Source organism: Polyodon spathula, chromosome 6 (genome assembly GCF_017654505.1).
Source record: "Polyodon spathula isolate WHYD16114869_AA chromosome 6, ASM1765450v1, whole genome shotgun sequence".
Classification (NCBI taxonomy): domain Eukaryota; kingdom Metazoa; phylum Chordata; class Actinopteri; order Acipenseriformes; family Polyodontidae; genus Polyodon; species Polyodon spathula.
The window spans coordinates 51,259,223-51,273,087 of record NC_054539.1 but is presented as its reverse complement, the minus strand read 5'-3'; the positions used below and the strand labels follow the sequence as shown (position 1 = coordinate 51,273,087).

The window sequence follows — 13,865 nt, the reverse complement described above, 5'->3', positions numbered from 1 at the left end:
CCTCAGGCCTCAGAGCCTCAGACCCCCAATACCATCGGCGCCCTCTGTGCTCTAGTGTAGGCGCCCTTGGTGCTTTGACGCCCTCTGGACCTCAGAGCCTTATTAATTGTAACCAAATTGTGTAGTCCTTATTTTCCTGACTCACAATGGCTGTTTTTGATGCAGATTCTATGCAAAAGGCTTGCCACAGAGCTTAAGAAGGTCTAAAACACATTATGTGCTATTCTAATTTAATCTTTATTTTACAAGCTTAACAGTTGGAGCAGTTAGATTAAAGTATTCAAATCACCTTGGGACACAGATATTTAGGTGAGCTATTATTGTTCTCTGCTTTGCAAACCAGCTGGCTACCCAACTAGTAAATTCCTACAACAATTATTAAAAAAAAAACAAAAAAAAACAATTAAGGTAATGTAGCTAGCATCATTTGATTCGATTTCCACACTAACCTTTGTAATCTGTTGCAGCGAAGAAGCACTCAGATGTACTGACACAGCGATGCATAACAAGTTTTTCAAGTAAATCAGCCAGAACTGAAATGAGGAAATGGAACACAAAAAGACTATATGAGCACAAAGAAAGCTTGCAGTGATAAATGCACCCAGAAACACAGAACACATAATAGTAATCAACAATATTATTTGGCCATTCATAACCAAAGAAGGCATGATACAAGGATGTTTTGCATTTCAATACATTTAATTAAACAGCATTGCTCCTTAGCTATCCTTACAACTACCAAAAAACCCTTGAAAGATCATATCATGAGTAGCTATCCATTATAAAAAAAATAAATTAAAATAAATCATTTACAATTTGCATGTTTGAAGTGAAGTCAGTAGTTCTTGATGACCAGTGAAATATGTGTAAATGAAACATGGCACACTGCAGGATCTCTTGTGACAGAAACATTAATCTTTTATAAGACTCAAACGCATGTTTGAACTTGGCCAATGTCCATTTTGATTGAAACTCCTGGGGGCAAAACCAACAGCCCCCCCCCCAAAATTTTTGGGGTTGTACATCCTCCCAGATGCATTCTCAGCCATTTTCAACCACTTTCAGAAGCAAATTTGAACTTGACTTTGTAGAAAAAGAAATTCAGAAATTATTTCACTTACAACTTGTCATTTTGCCAGATGGACCATGGTTCCTGCAGCTATAAGCTGAGCAAATGTAAGACCTTTTTAAGTCTTTTTAAGACCAGTCTTTTGAAAATGTAAGACCCATTTTCACAGCAAATATATCAAATGTAAATGCTAAAACGGTGACTCGTTCAAATACCATCTAACAATAATTTATTCAAGCTGTACAAAAGAATCAAACCTTTTGATGACTGTACAATGCATACAGTACCAATGCAGTGATAATAATAGTTGATGACAAGAGAGTTAGAGTTATTGTTCAATCTTTCTTTAATCAATAGAGCAGCAGTTCATTCCAGCTGATCAACAAACTGAACACAATTATATATTTATAAAAATGTATATGACATTAAGAGCTGTCAAAGCTGAAAAAGACTGGAAATTAAAAATAAATAAATAAATAAATAAATAAATAAATACCACCACACTCACTTGACCCATGTTCTGACAAGGCTTTCTAGCACACACTGCTTAGCTAATGTTGTTTTACAGTAGAATGCTGTCTTTCACCAACATTTCACATAGTTTAGTAAGTTTTTTTTTTTCTATATCCCTGAATATCTAAAAAACTACAAATGATACAACAAAAGTACAGAGGGATAATATGTTCCTTTTTTTGCAAGCAATGAAATGGTTGGTTGTAAATGGATGTGTTTTATTATCCAACTTAAAAAAACATGGGTAAACAATCTGACAATATATTGGTAAATGTGAAATAAATTAAACAAGAAACATAATTTTCCTAATGACTAAATACTAGCAATACATGTTTATGTTTGAAACAATCTAAAAAAAAAAAAACTTTACCAAGTATTCAATCCTACAATCCGATAGGTTTGCGCGGAGTCAACTGACTTCCGCATAGCAACTGGTAGCCTCTGAAAACAAACCATTGTCAAGCTGTGTAACATACGACCGGTGGACATGGCTAATTGTGTTGACCAAAAAAATAATAGATACAAACTAAAATGAGGTGTTGTAGGTTTAAAGCAATGCCCATACAACCTGCTGGCTGATTTCTGGGTCATAATAATAATAATAACAATAATAATAATAATAATAATAATAAATAATAATAATAATAATAATAGCTAGGTTAGCTAGTTCAACCCAAAAAAATCGAATGTCTTCATTTTATGAAATCTTACAATATTAGTTAGTCATACAGTATACACACACAGTGGCTCTCAAAAGCATTCACCCCCCTTGGACTTTTAAACATTTTATTGTGTTACAACATTTAATCAAAATGGATTTAATTAGGAGTTTTCGCCACTGATCAACTCAAAAAAAGTCCATGTCGAAGTGAAAAATAAAATCTACAAATTGTTCTAAATTAATTACAAATACAAAACAGAAAATAATTGATTGCATAAATATTCACCCCCCTGAGTCAAAATTTGGTAGAGGCACCTTTGGCAGCAATTACAGCCATGAGTCTGTTTGGATAAGTCTCTACCAGCTTTGCACATCTGGACACTGCAATTTTTGCCCATTCTTCTTTGCAAAATTGCTCAAGCTCCGTTTCCACATACTCTTAATTGGATTGAGGTCCAGGCTTTGACTGGGACACTCCAGGACATTGACCTTTTTAAGCCACTCCAGTGTGGCTTTGGCTGTATGTTTGGGGTCATTGTCCTGCTGGAAGAATCTTCTCCTTCGACTTGGTCTCAGAGTCTCCCACATGCCTTCTGGCAAACTCTAGCTGAGGTTTGATGTGTTTTTTTTTCAACAATGGCTTTCTTTTTGCCACTCTCCCATAAAGGCCAGCTTTGTGAAGCACCCGGGCTATTGTTGCCATATGCACAGTGTCTCCCAGCTCAGCCGTGGAAGACTGTAACTCCTTTAGAGTTGCCATAGGCCTCTTGGTGGCCTCTCTTGACTAGTGACCTTGCCCGGATACTCAGTTTCTGAGGACAGCCTGTTCTAGACAGATTCACAGTTGTGCCATATTCTCTCCATTTCTTAATAATGGACTTTACTGTGCTCTGGGGGATATTCAATGCCTTGGAAATGTTCTTATATCCTACCCCTGATTGGTGCTTTTGAAGAACCTTATTCCGGATTTGCTCTGAATGTTCCTTCGTCTTCATGATATAGTTTTTGTTAGGAAATGTACTAACCAACTGTTGGACCTCCCATAGACAGATGTATTTAACCTGAAATCATGTGAAACACCTTAAATGCACACAGGTGGACTCCATTCAACTAATTATGTGACTTCTAAAGACAATTGGTTGCACCAGAGCTTATTTAGGTGTGTCATAGCAAAGGGGGTGAATACCTATGCAATCAATTATTTTCTATTTTCTATTTGTAATTAATTTTGAACAATTTGTAGATTTTATTTTTCACTTAGACATTATGGACTTTTTTTGTGTTGATCAGTGGCAAAAACTCCCAATTAAATCAATTTTGATTCCATGTTGTAAAAGTCCAAGGAGGGTGAATACTTTTGAGATCCACTGTATATATATATATATATATATATATATATATATATATATATATATATATATATATATATATATATATATATATAATATATATATGTTGGGTTATTTTTACTAGAGCAGCATGGGCAAAATACACTGCCTTACTCAAGGGTACAGCAGCTGTGTCCTACGGGGGACTGTTAGTGTTCATTTGTTGTTCAGTTTTTAATTTGTAATGCTCTTTATTGTGTGCCCTGTCTGTGGGTGCTTGCTTCTAAATATGGTCCATTGAGTTAGAGGGCAAAACAATAATTTAACTGCCGCTAGTGCAACAACTAATTTCTTGCTAGTTTTTAAATATTTATATTTTTTACTTTAATATTCAGGCAAGTTTTACACTAGCTTTGAATTGGGTATATTATTTATCTCTTTAACCAGGGCTGACAGTGCACATAATGGCGGGGAGAGTAAAAGCAAACAGTTTAATTACCTTACAATTCAGGTGCGTGCCTTTAAAAGTAAGATTAAACTATTGTCATTATTTATAAACAAATAAGCTTGACTTGAAAAACGTATTAAGCAAATACCTACTTGGTTTGCTTAAATGAGTAGTACACAACAAGCTTCAGTATGAAAGCTGAAAATTAATTTTAATAAAGAACAACAAGTTTTTTAAAAATGCACATTTCTAAAGTAAAAACGTGACTTATTTTACAATACCACTCCTTCATATTATTACCAGTGCTTAATAGCAGTAAGATTTTATTTAGAGTTGTTGAACTTAAACCCGTTCATGGCACTGCAGCAACATGAACCTACTAACGTCCTTATTTAAAAGAAAATACACAAATAAGTCTGAATACAATTTAATTAATAGGGAATAAAACAAACTAAACTAACAATTACCTAGTCTATATTTAATTCTTAATTTTTTGTAGTATCCAAACTGTCCAGCATCTTCTTTTGCAGACACACCGCTGCTATCATTAGCTGTTGTAAATAGTGCAAGGCAGACTATGGTGGGTCAAACCAATGTTCGTGTAGGGTCAGTTTTATTGTGGGTATTTATTTATTTATTTTTAATGTTGGACTTATGGGGTCGATAGCAGCATACCAGTGACTTAGTCTGCATCAAGTGGACTAAAAAGCGGTCTAGCAAATCCTAGATCTGTACAAGTTAGTGCTGATTTCAGCGTACCAAACAGTAAGTGGTTTAGCTAATATGAACTAGTGGAACAAGTTAGCCAGACAATGAGGACTAACCCAAATTAAGCCCCTACAAGTGCAGATGGAAATTCACAATTTAAAGTGTAAAGACAAACTCAGACCCCTTGTACATCGTCATTAAAAATATTGAGGATATAGAAAGCACCGGCAAAAAAAAATCCAGTAATACATAGGCCTATTAATGATAAAAGCATTTTGATTAGGCTACATTAGGCATGACTCGGGCAAACATTTAAAATACATATTCATAATCTATATCGATAGGCCTAATCGTACTTTTTGTGCACATTCCACACTAGCGGATCATACTTGCATTTTAATTTGCTCGTACCCTATTGCTGTATTGGCACTGAACGTTAAGTTCTAAATTTGTTGTTTATATAATACTAATTGTACATGTGATGTTTCAGTCAGTTAAATTGAATACATCAAATGTGCATTTTCAAATTTTTTTTTTTAATTATTATTTTTTAAATGTGGGAGTATCTTATTGTGGTGCACTTTAAAATAGTTTTTGCAACATTATTTATGAATAGAACAAAACCATTCACTTCAGAATATTTTGTTCCTCAGCCATAATAAATGAGAAAAAGGTGCCGCATATTTAAATTATAGGCTACATTCTCAGTCTATCTAGAAAATGTATAATTGCTTAATATTGTGTATCAACAATACAAGGTAATGATATAACATGTACAGTACAGTTGTCAATTTTATATAATCATTTAAAGTATTGTATATAGTTCTGTATTCTGTTAAATTTTAGTGATGCCTTTCACTTGAGACACTGGGTTATGCGGGTCTACAGTACCTTGCACTGAGCATGAAGCGATTCACTCGACTTGGCATCGGTGAGCGAATCTTACTGAACAAAATGCTTCAAAAGGCTTCACTTTTCATTTTTGCAATATTCAGACGTTATTTCAGAGAATAATATTAGTCAGATTTAGAGGACGATCCACCTGTGGTGGTTATCGTCTGGTACAATGCAATAGGGATTGAGATGGATTTACATCATTACACATGTTAAGTAAACAGTTCTATTTTTGGGTATTTTGTGTTTCTCATGTTCTCACACTAACACTTAAAACATGTGTTTCACTGCCTTATTTGTAAAACTACAGTATATATCGTTGTTCCATATAAATGCACTTGAAAACAGGCTTTTTGCTTATTGACAACTTTCGGTAAATTACAACTTTTTGCTAGGAATAGAGAGGTTGTTAATATGCGGCATCTGCTGTGTGTATAAATATATATATATATCAGGTGCAGTAAAACCAATATATTTAACTTTTTATAAAAATCTTACTACTGATACCTGTTAAATGGTTAACTGTAGTGACTCATTCCAACAATAAATGTAACTAAAGGATAATGAAACAGGAGAGATGTGTGCGCTAGTCCCCATTTGACACAGAAAGGAATACTAGGCAGTTTTTCAAAGGAACTTACACCTGTGCTGACTGTATATTAATCAGATAATGCCTTTTCAATTGGGCATACTTCAACTAACCAATCGCTGCCTTAGATCAAATACCAACTACATTTTATTCGAGTTCATGTAACCCCATTTGACCTTTCAAAAGAGCTACTCACCATTCCCTCTAATGGCATCTGGTTTGGTCGTCATTGTTTTACAGAATTGTTTCTTGCAGTGCTCTAACCAACCAATCTGTTTCTCCGAATTCTTTGAAGATGCCAGGAATTTACTTATCTCACTGTCTAAAACAAACCAAGCACAACAAATGTTTGTTTACATTCATATGTTCACTAACAGTAGGGGGCATTCTATAAAGTGTACACCATGAACTCACTGACCTGATATTAGGCTTGGTCTTAGACCGGGATAAATAAATATGGATGACAGAGAGGGGTTCCTGTATTTGTATTAACTTTGAAATAAGCAGCCGAGGCGATTTATCCCCAGTTACTTATTCCATTTTAGATACATTTGTGCATATTAGCGAATAAGAAGTCAACTTCAGCATCGTCACATTACCCGTTTTTTTTTTTTTTTATTTTGTAATTTTCCAAAGTAGCCTATAGTTTGACACATTTGGGGCTACCCTGGAGAATAATTCAAATTAGTCTCACTGTGACGAAGGGATGGTCGGATTTTCTTTAGATCAGCTTGAGGTAAAGAGAATTGTGTGCATTGCAGTGGGATTGTATTTCAGCTTGGGATCATAGCACGCACCCACGCACGTACGCACGCACGCACGCCACGCACACACCTCTGCTTCTAACATAGGATCCACTTTGAATGCTAGAGAGACTTTGACTTGCTGTCACTCTGTTTTTTACTGGTGGATAGTCGTACTGACCGTGCTGAAGCAGGCGAAAAGCTAACTAGTGGAAGTTTACATTATTTTCTAAAGATGAAAGTGGTGAATAGACAGATTCTTAGATCATTACATACTCTGCCAAAAGAAACCATCAGAATAACGAACCAAACTAGCAGATAAAGTCCCACCATGTTTTCCGCAGCTTTAGAAAATACTGACTTGGTGGAAAAAAGGGGTGCAAAAAAAAAAAAAAAGGTCTAAATAATACGATCCTCAAGCGGATCTCCTTTGAAAACAACCCCCTATAAGTCACCCCCATAGTGTGTATGCTGTTTTTTTATATATACCTTGTTTAGAAGCAGACTTCTTTGGCACCTCTATAACGTAACTCTTTGGCAATGGGTATGATGAAAACATTGGCCATGGATATGGGTCAATGCCCTAGAAGGAAAAACACAATTAGAAAATGACAACACAGGTGAATATACAGCACATTTTTTAATTTTTCACTATATTACTAAGCTTATGCATTATTGACTTTACTAGGCCTCTTAGCTACTGCTGTCAATTGTATTGCTCACCCATCAAAATGACATCCAATACTACAACCTAATATAACACTCTCCTCTAATAATAAACTACAATTGACAAATGTGTAATATTTGTTTTGAAATGTAAAAAAAAAAAAAAAAAAGATTTTCTGGCAGCAATTTCCTTTTTATCTCTTTAATGATGAGTAGATGCAGATGAGGTTAGTACTTAGGAACCCGGCAAAACACGATAACCAAATTACAACATGTGGAACGGAAATCACCTGCCTTGAATAAATAGGTTTCTATAAAAACTTCTTTTGAAGCCTCACACAATTATACCAAGGTGACAAGAAATTGCACTACACAATTGCATAAGGGCCTGTTTTCAGTATTTCAATATTTTTTGATTCATGCAAGTTAGATGGCAAAATAAAAGATCGAGAATTGTCTAGTGAATACAATAAATTGCCTTTATTAAAGATTGACAGATAATCAACTAACCAGTCTCTGCTACAGCAATAAGCAAAGATGTCATGTGTTTGGATTTGTATGGGCAAGCTAGAAATGTAAACAAGTCCTGCACAGATAGGTCCAGTGTTTCGAGACTTTTGCTGCTGACTTTTGTTTCTATTGCACAGCAGCACTGTTCTGTGTGCAACGTGAGAGCGCAGCTGTACAACATGCTGGGGACCTCCAGCAGAGCAGGTACAACACGCAGATATCACACGCTATCACACATTTCAGATATTGTATTAGAAATTGCAAATGCATATGTTGTACATGTATAATTAATCTCATAAATCTCCAATTACTTCCCCTTTAAAAAATTACACTCTCACCTTTTGTAAAGCTCTTGGAGGCAAAAAACGCTCAGATGGTCCTCCCACCAGATTTACTCTCACAAGAATATGATTCCTCTCCACAGACAGACCATCAATGATAAAATCCCTGCAATTATTTTGTACTTGATTAGTACAAATACACTGTATCTGTAGCTGAATAAGGCTCTGCTGTTCATTTATACATGATACTTAAATATTTTTAAAGAGGAAGTAGTGATTGCCCACAATTCAGTGGAATATAACCTACATAAAAGGAAAAAAAAAAAAAAGAAATGGGAGTGGTGCCAGGATGCAAAATTGAACTCTTTAATTGTAAGTTAACTGGCACAATAGCAAAAAAAATTGAAATCAGTTTCTTGATGTCCCTTTCCCAATCAGTTCCTTATGACTGCAGAATCAAACTGTTTATATATAAAACGTACATAGAAATACGCTGATGTGCAGAGCAGTAGTCTTGCTGCAGTGGTACTTCATATAACACTGTGTAACAAAAAAATGTTTTTTTTTGTTCCTGGGTAGTAAGTGTTATTTCCTAATTGCTTATGCCTCAAAAGTATAGAAAATGGCTATTATTCCCCACAAATACAGTACAATTGTAAATCTCAAAAAACTACTCACTTCTAAATCTTCTGTAGTCATCTTTGTATTACTTTAGTAAATACATGTTAATTTGGATTCATATGTTGTTTTTTTCTGACTTTATGTGAACGAAAAGACACAAATTCGCCCGTTTTCTCATTGGAAATAGGTACATTTCAAAATATCACTGTCCTGGTCACAAAAGCAAAGTTTGTGGGGAATAATAGCCATTTTCTATACTTTTGAGGCATAAGCAATTAGGAAATAACACTTACTACCCAGGAACAAAAATTGTGTTACATAGTGTAATCGATTGGTAAGGCTTTTGTTATGAAAATGGCATATTTTGTCCAAACAAAGTTAATCAAGCGAAAAGTAATCTTGGTTTTATTGTATTACTGATGATATTATTATTATTATTATTATTATTATTATTATTATTATTATTATTATTATTATTCAAAAAACAACCAAGCATAACAACCCTGTTTGCCTATTTATGGATTATGGATCCTATTTGTTGATCCCTCATTATAGTTTTATATTTATTTACAATCCAGCATTTGTTGTTAAATTGTCTGAACCAACTGCTAAATCACAATGGAGTCAGTTCAGGGCTTGCAAAATTGCTAGCCTGACGTTCCGGGACAACCAAAAAAATCTGTCGGACAACGTGTTTTTTTATGGCTGCTTGCCGGACGGGCAATCCGATTTTTCACTCTATAACAAGATAACGTTCTGTGATTTAATCAAACAGCGGTTTCTCAATCGAGAGTCCGCTCACAGATCATTCTGGCAAAACACGTTTAGAAGAATCAATGCTTTTCATTGCTAATGCCTGAGTGATTTCCGGGGTGACGTAAACGTACACATTGCTTGCAACCAAATCCCGCGAGGATTGCCTATCTATCTATCTATTCAGCGCACTGGTATATGTCACATGACTGTGTCTGTTCCACTGAAACGAAGGTTAAAATGGACACTATGACAGCCAAAATATATACTTTTATATTGAAGGCTATGATTTTTTGAACGAAGTTACAGACTGGAATTACAAGCTACAGTACACTGTCCAAACCGTCAGCCCAGTGTTGATATACTACATCCTCGCTATATGGACTTCATTTTATGATTAAATACTGATTTTAAAAAATAATTTAATTTTTTTTTTTTTTTTAGTTAATAAAATAATTGTTAAAAAAAAAAAAAAAAAAAAAAAAAAAAAGACGACTACTCTGTCGAAACTGACGGGTTTCATCTGTTGTTGTATTATTGTTGTCTGTAGCAGAAGAAGAACTATAAAGTGTATTTTAATAAGTGAAAGCATGTTCAGCATGCAGGCGGGAAACGGTGCCACAGTAAATTAATTCCAGTATGCTAAGTGGGACAAGACAGAAGAGTACGTGTATTACTTTCATTTGTATTCTTAGTAAGAAGTAGCAAGAACTGTTTAATAAAACAGCAGGTGGTTTCTGTTTCACTTAAATTATGCAAAAGGTAATATTACACCAATGTGAAAAACATTTAATTCTCTAATGCAGGGGTTCTCAATCTTTTTCAGTCTGGGAACCTTTTTTTCTAAGGGTGAACAACTCGCAACCCCCAATTTCAGTGTAACTAAAATTTAAACACACAGAGCAACATTTTTAAACAAATTTATGATCTCAAAACATTTAAAATCACACACATTAAAAATGTGCATTGGCAGTCAAAGACTAATTTAGTAATCTACACATTCTCTACTTCAAAAAAGAAAAACTAAATTATATATCCTACATTTTCAGTGTGATGGGTGAGCTTACTATTCTGAATAAAGTACTTCCATATGAGGCTCTATATGCTGGTAATACGTATTAGCAGATCATCTTAAGCATTGAGACGGTTACAGTATTTGCAGCAAGATTAAAAAATGCTGACTCAAAGGTATGTTGATGCAAAAGGCACAAGCACTTTCATGGCTTCACATATAAGTATTCCATGCACAGAGTAAAAAATCATAAAGTAATTGTGTTGGAAAAGCGAGCTTCATGGTATTATTGCATGATAAATCCACAAGCTTGTCCTGTACTGCTGGGGGCAAGGCTGCATTTTTAACAGCATCTTCTTCAAATGGGTTTCTTATCCAAAGGCTACCTGTTGCTGTAACTTGAGGAAAATAATGCTTTATCTCAGCTCCAACAAACGTATCAAAACCTTCCCACTGGAAAGCTGTAATTGCTGATGTTCAGAGCCCATTTCTTCGCAAACCATTGAAAACGTGCAATAGTTGGTTGACCTTTGATTAAGTTCATCACTTTTAGAGCTTCAATCATCTTGTGAAGGTGGCAATCAGCAGGCATATGTTTAGCAGCTAAAGCTTCACAATGTATTGAACAATGTCCAAGTAGCATTGTGTGCAACACTGAATTCAAGTCACCATACTACTGTGCTTTCCTGTCATATCTCTGGCACCATCAGTACATACACCAATACACCGATCACAGTCCAGCAAAGCATCTTTAACTGCCTCAGAAAACGTGTCATGAATGCTTTCCCCAGTCATATTTAAAGTAAACATCTGTTTGGGGGAATACTCCAGCTGTCAAGTGACAGCTGGAGAAAAAAAGAATGCTAACAAAGACAGACATTTAAAGAACCAGTAAAAGGACTGTAAATTAAATGTGAAGAAAAAGGGAATCAAAAAGGACGGTACAGAGTATGCCATTTAGAGCCATGCTTTCCTCAATAGCTTGACCGGAAAGTGGAAGACAAAACAATATATCCTCCTACATGTATCTGTCGCAAATGTATCTTACAAAAGCTAAGAGCTGTGCAGCCCCTGACACATCAGTAGACTCAAGTTGGATACCTAAAAAGTTACTGTTTCTCACTTTCATGTAAAGCTGTTCACAAAAGTCAGCAGCCATTTTATGAATGTGTTGTGCAACCAAATCAATTGAAAGGGGTATAACTTTTAATTTACTTGCGGAATCAGGCCCCAGCATAATGGTTGTGCTATAAGTGATTCAGCAATGGTGTGGAGTTTACCGCTTTCTGCTATCCTTAAAAGCCACCATGTAGGACACATAGAGAGCTTTACTATTCACACTGCTTGCTTGAAAAATGACAACCTGTTGTTTTTTTCAGATTCACTAACTTCCTTTTAAAAAATCAACTGCTTTGTCCTTCAGGGAAGGATGCTTGGTTTCTAAATGACAGCGCATTTTTGAAGGCTTTAAACTTTGATGAGCAAATATTTCACCACAAACACACTGCGGTTGTGGGTTAGTCACGGATCCAGCATATGTAAACACCTGCTCAATATATTTTCCCTTATTGCTGACTTTTCACTTTTGAAACATCACTTCCAGGCTTTTTCAAAAAACAATATTACACAATGTACTTTGCTAATACTGAAACTCGTCCACAAAAAAATCTTGTCTTTGTAAAATGGTCACTTAGTTTATTACGTTTTCAAACGAGATTAACTCTTCTTTGCTTCACTGATTGACTCCTCTCTTTTATAGTTACCAGAATAAAAATTGGTGAGAAATATCAAAGAAAGGACCACATAATTACCACACCCAGATTTTAAAGAGACTCATCGTTCACCCATCACAGTTTAGTGCTTAACCTCCAAAAACTGTGGTATATCTGTAACTAAGTAACTTCTGGTTATGTAAAAAAAACATACCAAAAAAAAAAAAAAATACAAATATATATATTTAAAAACATTAGCTGCCAAATCCTTTCTAACCACCTTCAGACATCCCTGCAACCCCCAGTTTGAGAACCCCTGCTCTAATGAACAGAAAAATGTGCATCCCCTAAGGGCAAGCACAGGAGCACAAGTTCCCATCTTATCAATTATTTAAACACAAATGTCTGTTTGGATATGTTTCCACTTATACATGCAGTATCTATAGCAGCATTCATAATCCAATACAATCTGACTCGATGCACCACAAATTAAAACATTTACAGTGTCAAATACTTACCCCTGATTTCCAGATGTTTCTGCGATATTCTCCTTTTGTGTGTTTAGTAGTATTTGAGATACTTTGTACTGGGATTCCAAAAGCAAGAGCGTATCCAAATTACAGCATATAACATTTAGTAATCTAAAAAACAAAACACAGGTAAACAAACAACTTTAACAAGCTACGAAAATCACCCCCAAACTAATTTCATTAACAGCAGATCTTGTTTCTTCCAAATTAATAGGCTGTATGGTCCGGTGATTAAAAGAAAAGGGCTTGTAACCAGGAGGTCCCCAGTTCTCTGTAAATTGCCCTGGATAAAGGCGTCTGCTAAATAAACCAATAATAATTAATAAAATGTGGTGACTCTAACACAGCTCTGGCAGAGTACAGTACTCCATTAGACCCTTTCAGACACAAGTAAATTGCTTAACATAAGGGATAAATAATTATATATAGGGCTTCTAGTTTTCATTTTTTTTATTTTCCATCTCTCTCCCTCCCTTTAAACCTTAATTAATAGTTGTTAAGCCTTAACTGAATACCAGACCGTTTAAATTAGTGACACACTACTAGAAACTAACGCAGTGGAAATTAATAAGCTGAAATTAGTGTTTGATTAAGAAAGCGAATCGGCCCAAAATATGTTTAAAGAACATCACAAAATAAAAAAAATCAAAAATCAAAATCGGAAACCGTTTGACTAGCCTGCCAATCATGGTGATGACACAGGAGGTTGAGCACGGGTGGGTTCACTAAGACCTCTTTGATTGCTTGGGGGGGCAGGTTTTGGGGGGGATGGTTGATTCCATAAGAGTGACGCTCTCCTATTCCTATAGACTTTTCAGGATATAGCC

The 13,865-nt window shown here is 35.2% G+C and overlaps 1 protein-coding gene across 1 annotated transcript in view; it reads right to left on the bottom strand.

Annotated features, from left to right (window-relative positions):
- The window catches only part of tbc1d32 (TBC1 domain family, member 32), a 72,861-nt gene that overhangs the window by 23,034 nt on the left and 35,962 nt on the right, over positions 1–13,865 (bottom strand). Inside the window, exons 24-28 of the mRNA XM_041253098.1 lie at positions 13,027–13,149; positions 8,468–8,576; positions 7,443–7,536; positions 6,407–6,532; positions 450–533 (exon numbers count right to left, since the gene is read on the bottom strand). Coding sequence (XP_041109032.1) covers positions 450–533; positions 6,407–6,532; positions 7,443–7,536; positions 8,468–8,576; positions 13,027–13,149 — 536 coding nt within the window. The remainder of the gene's footprint in view (positions 1–449; positions 534–6,406; positions 6,533–7,442; positions 7,537–8,467; positions 8,577–13,026; positions 13,150–13,865) is intronic.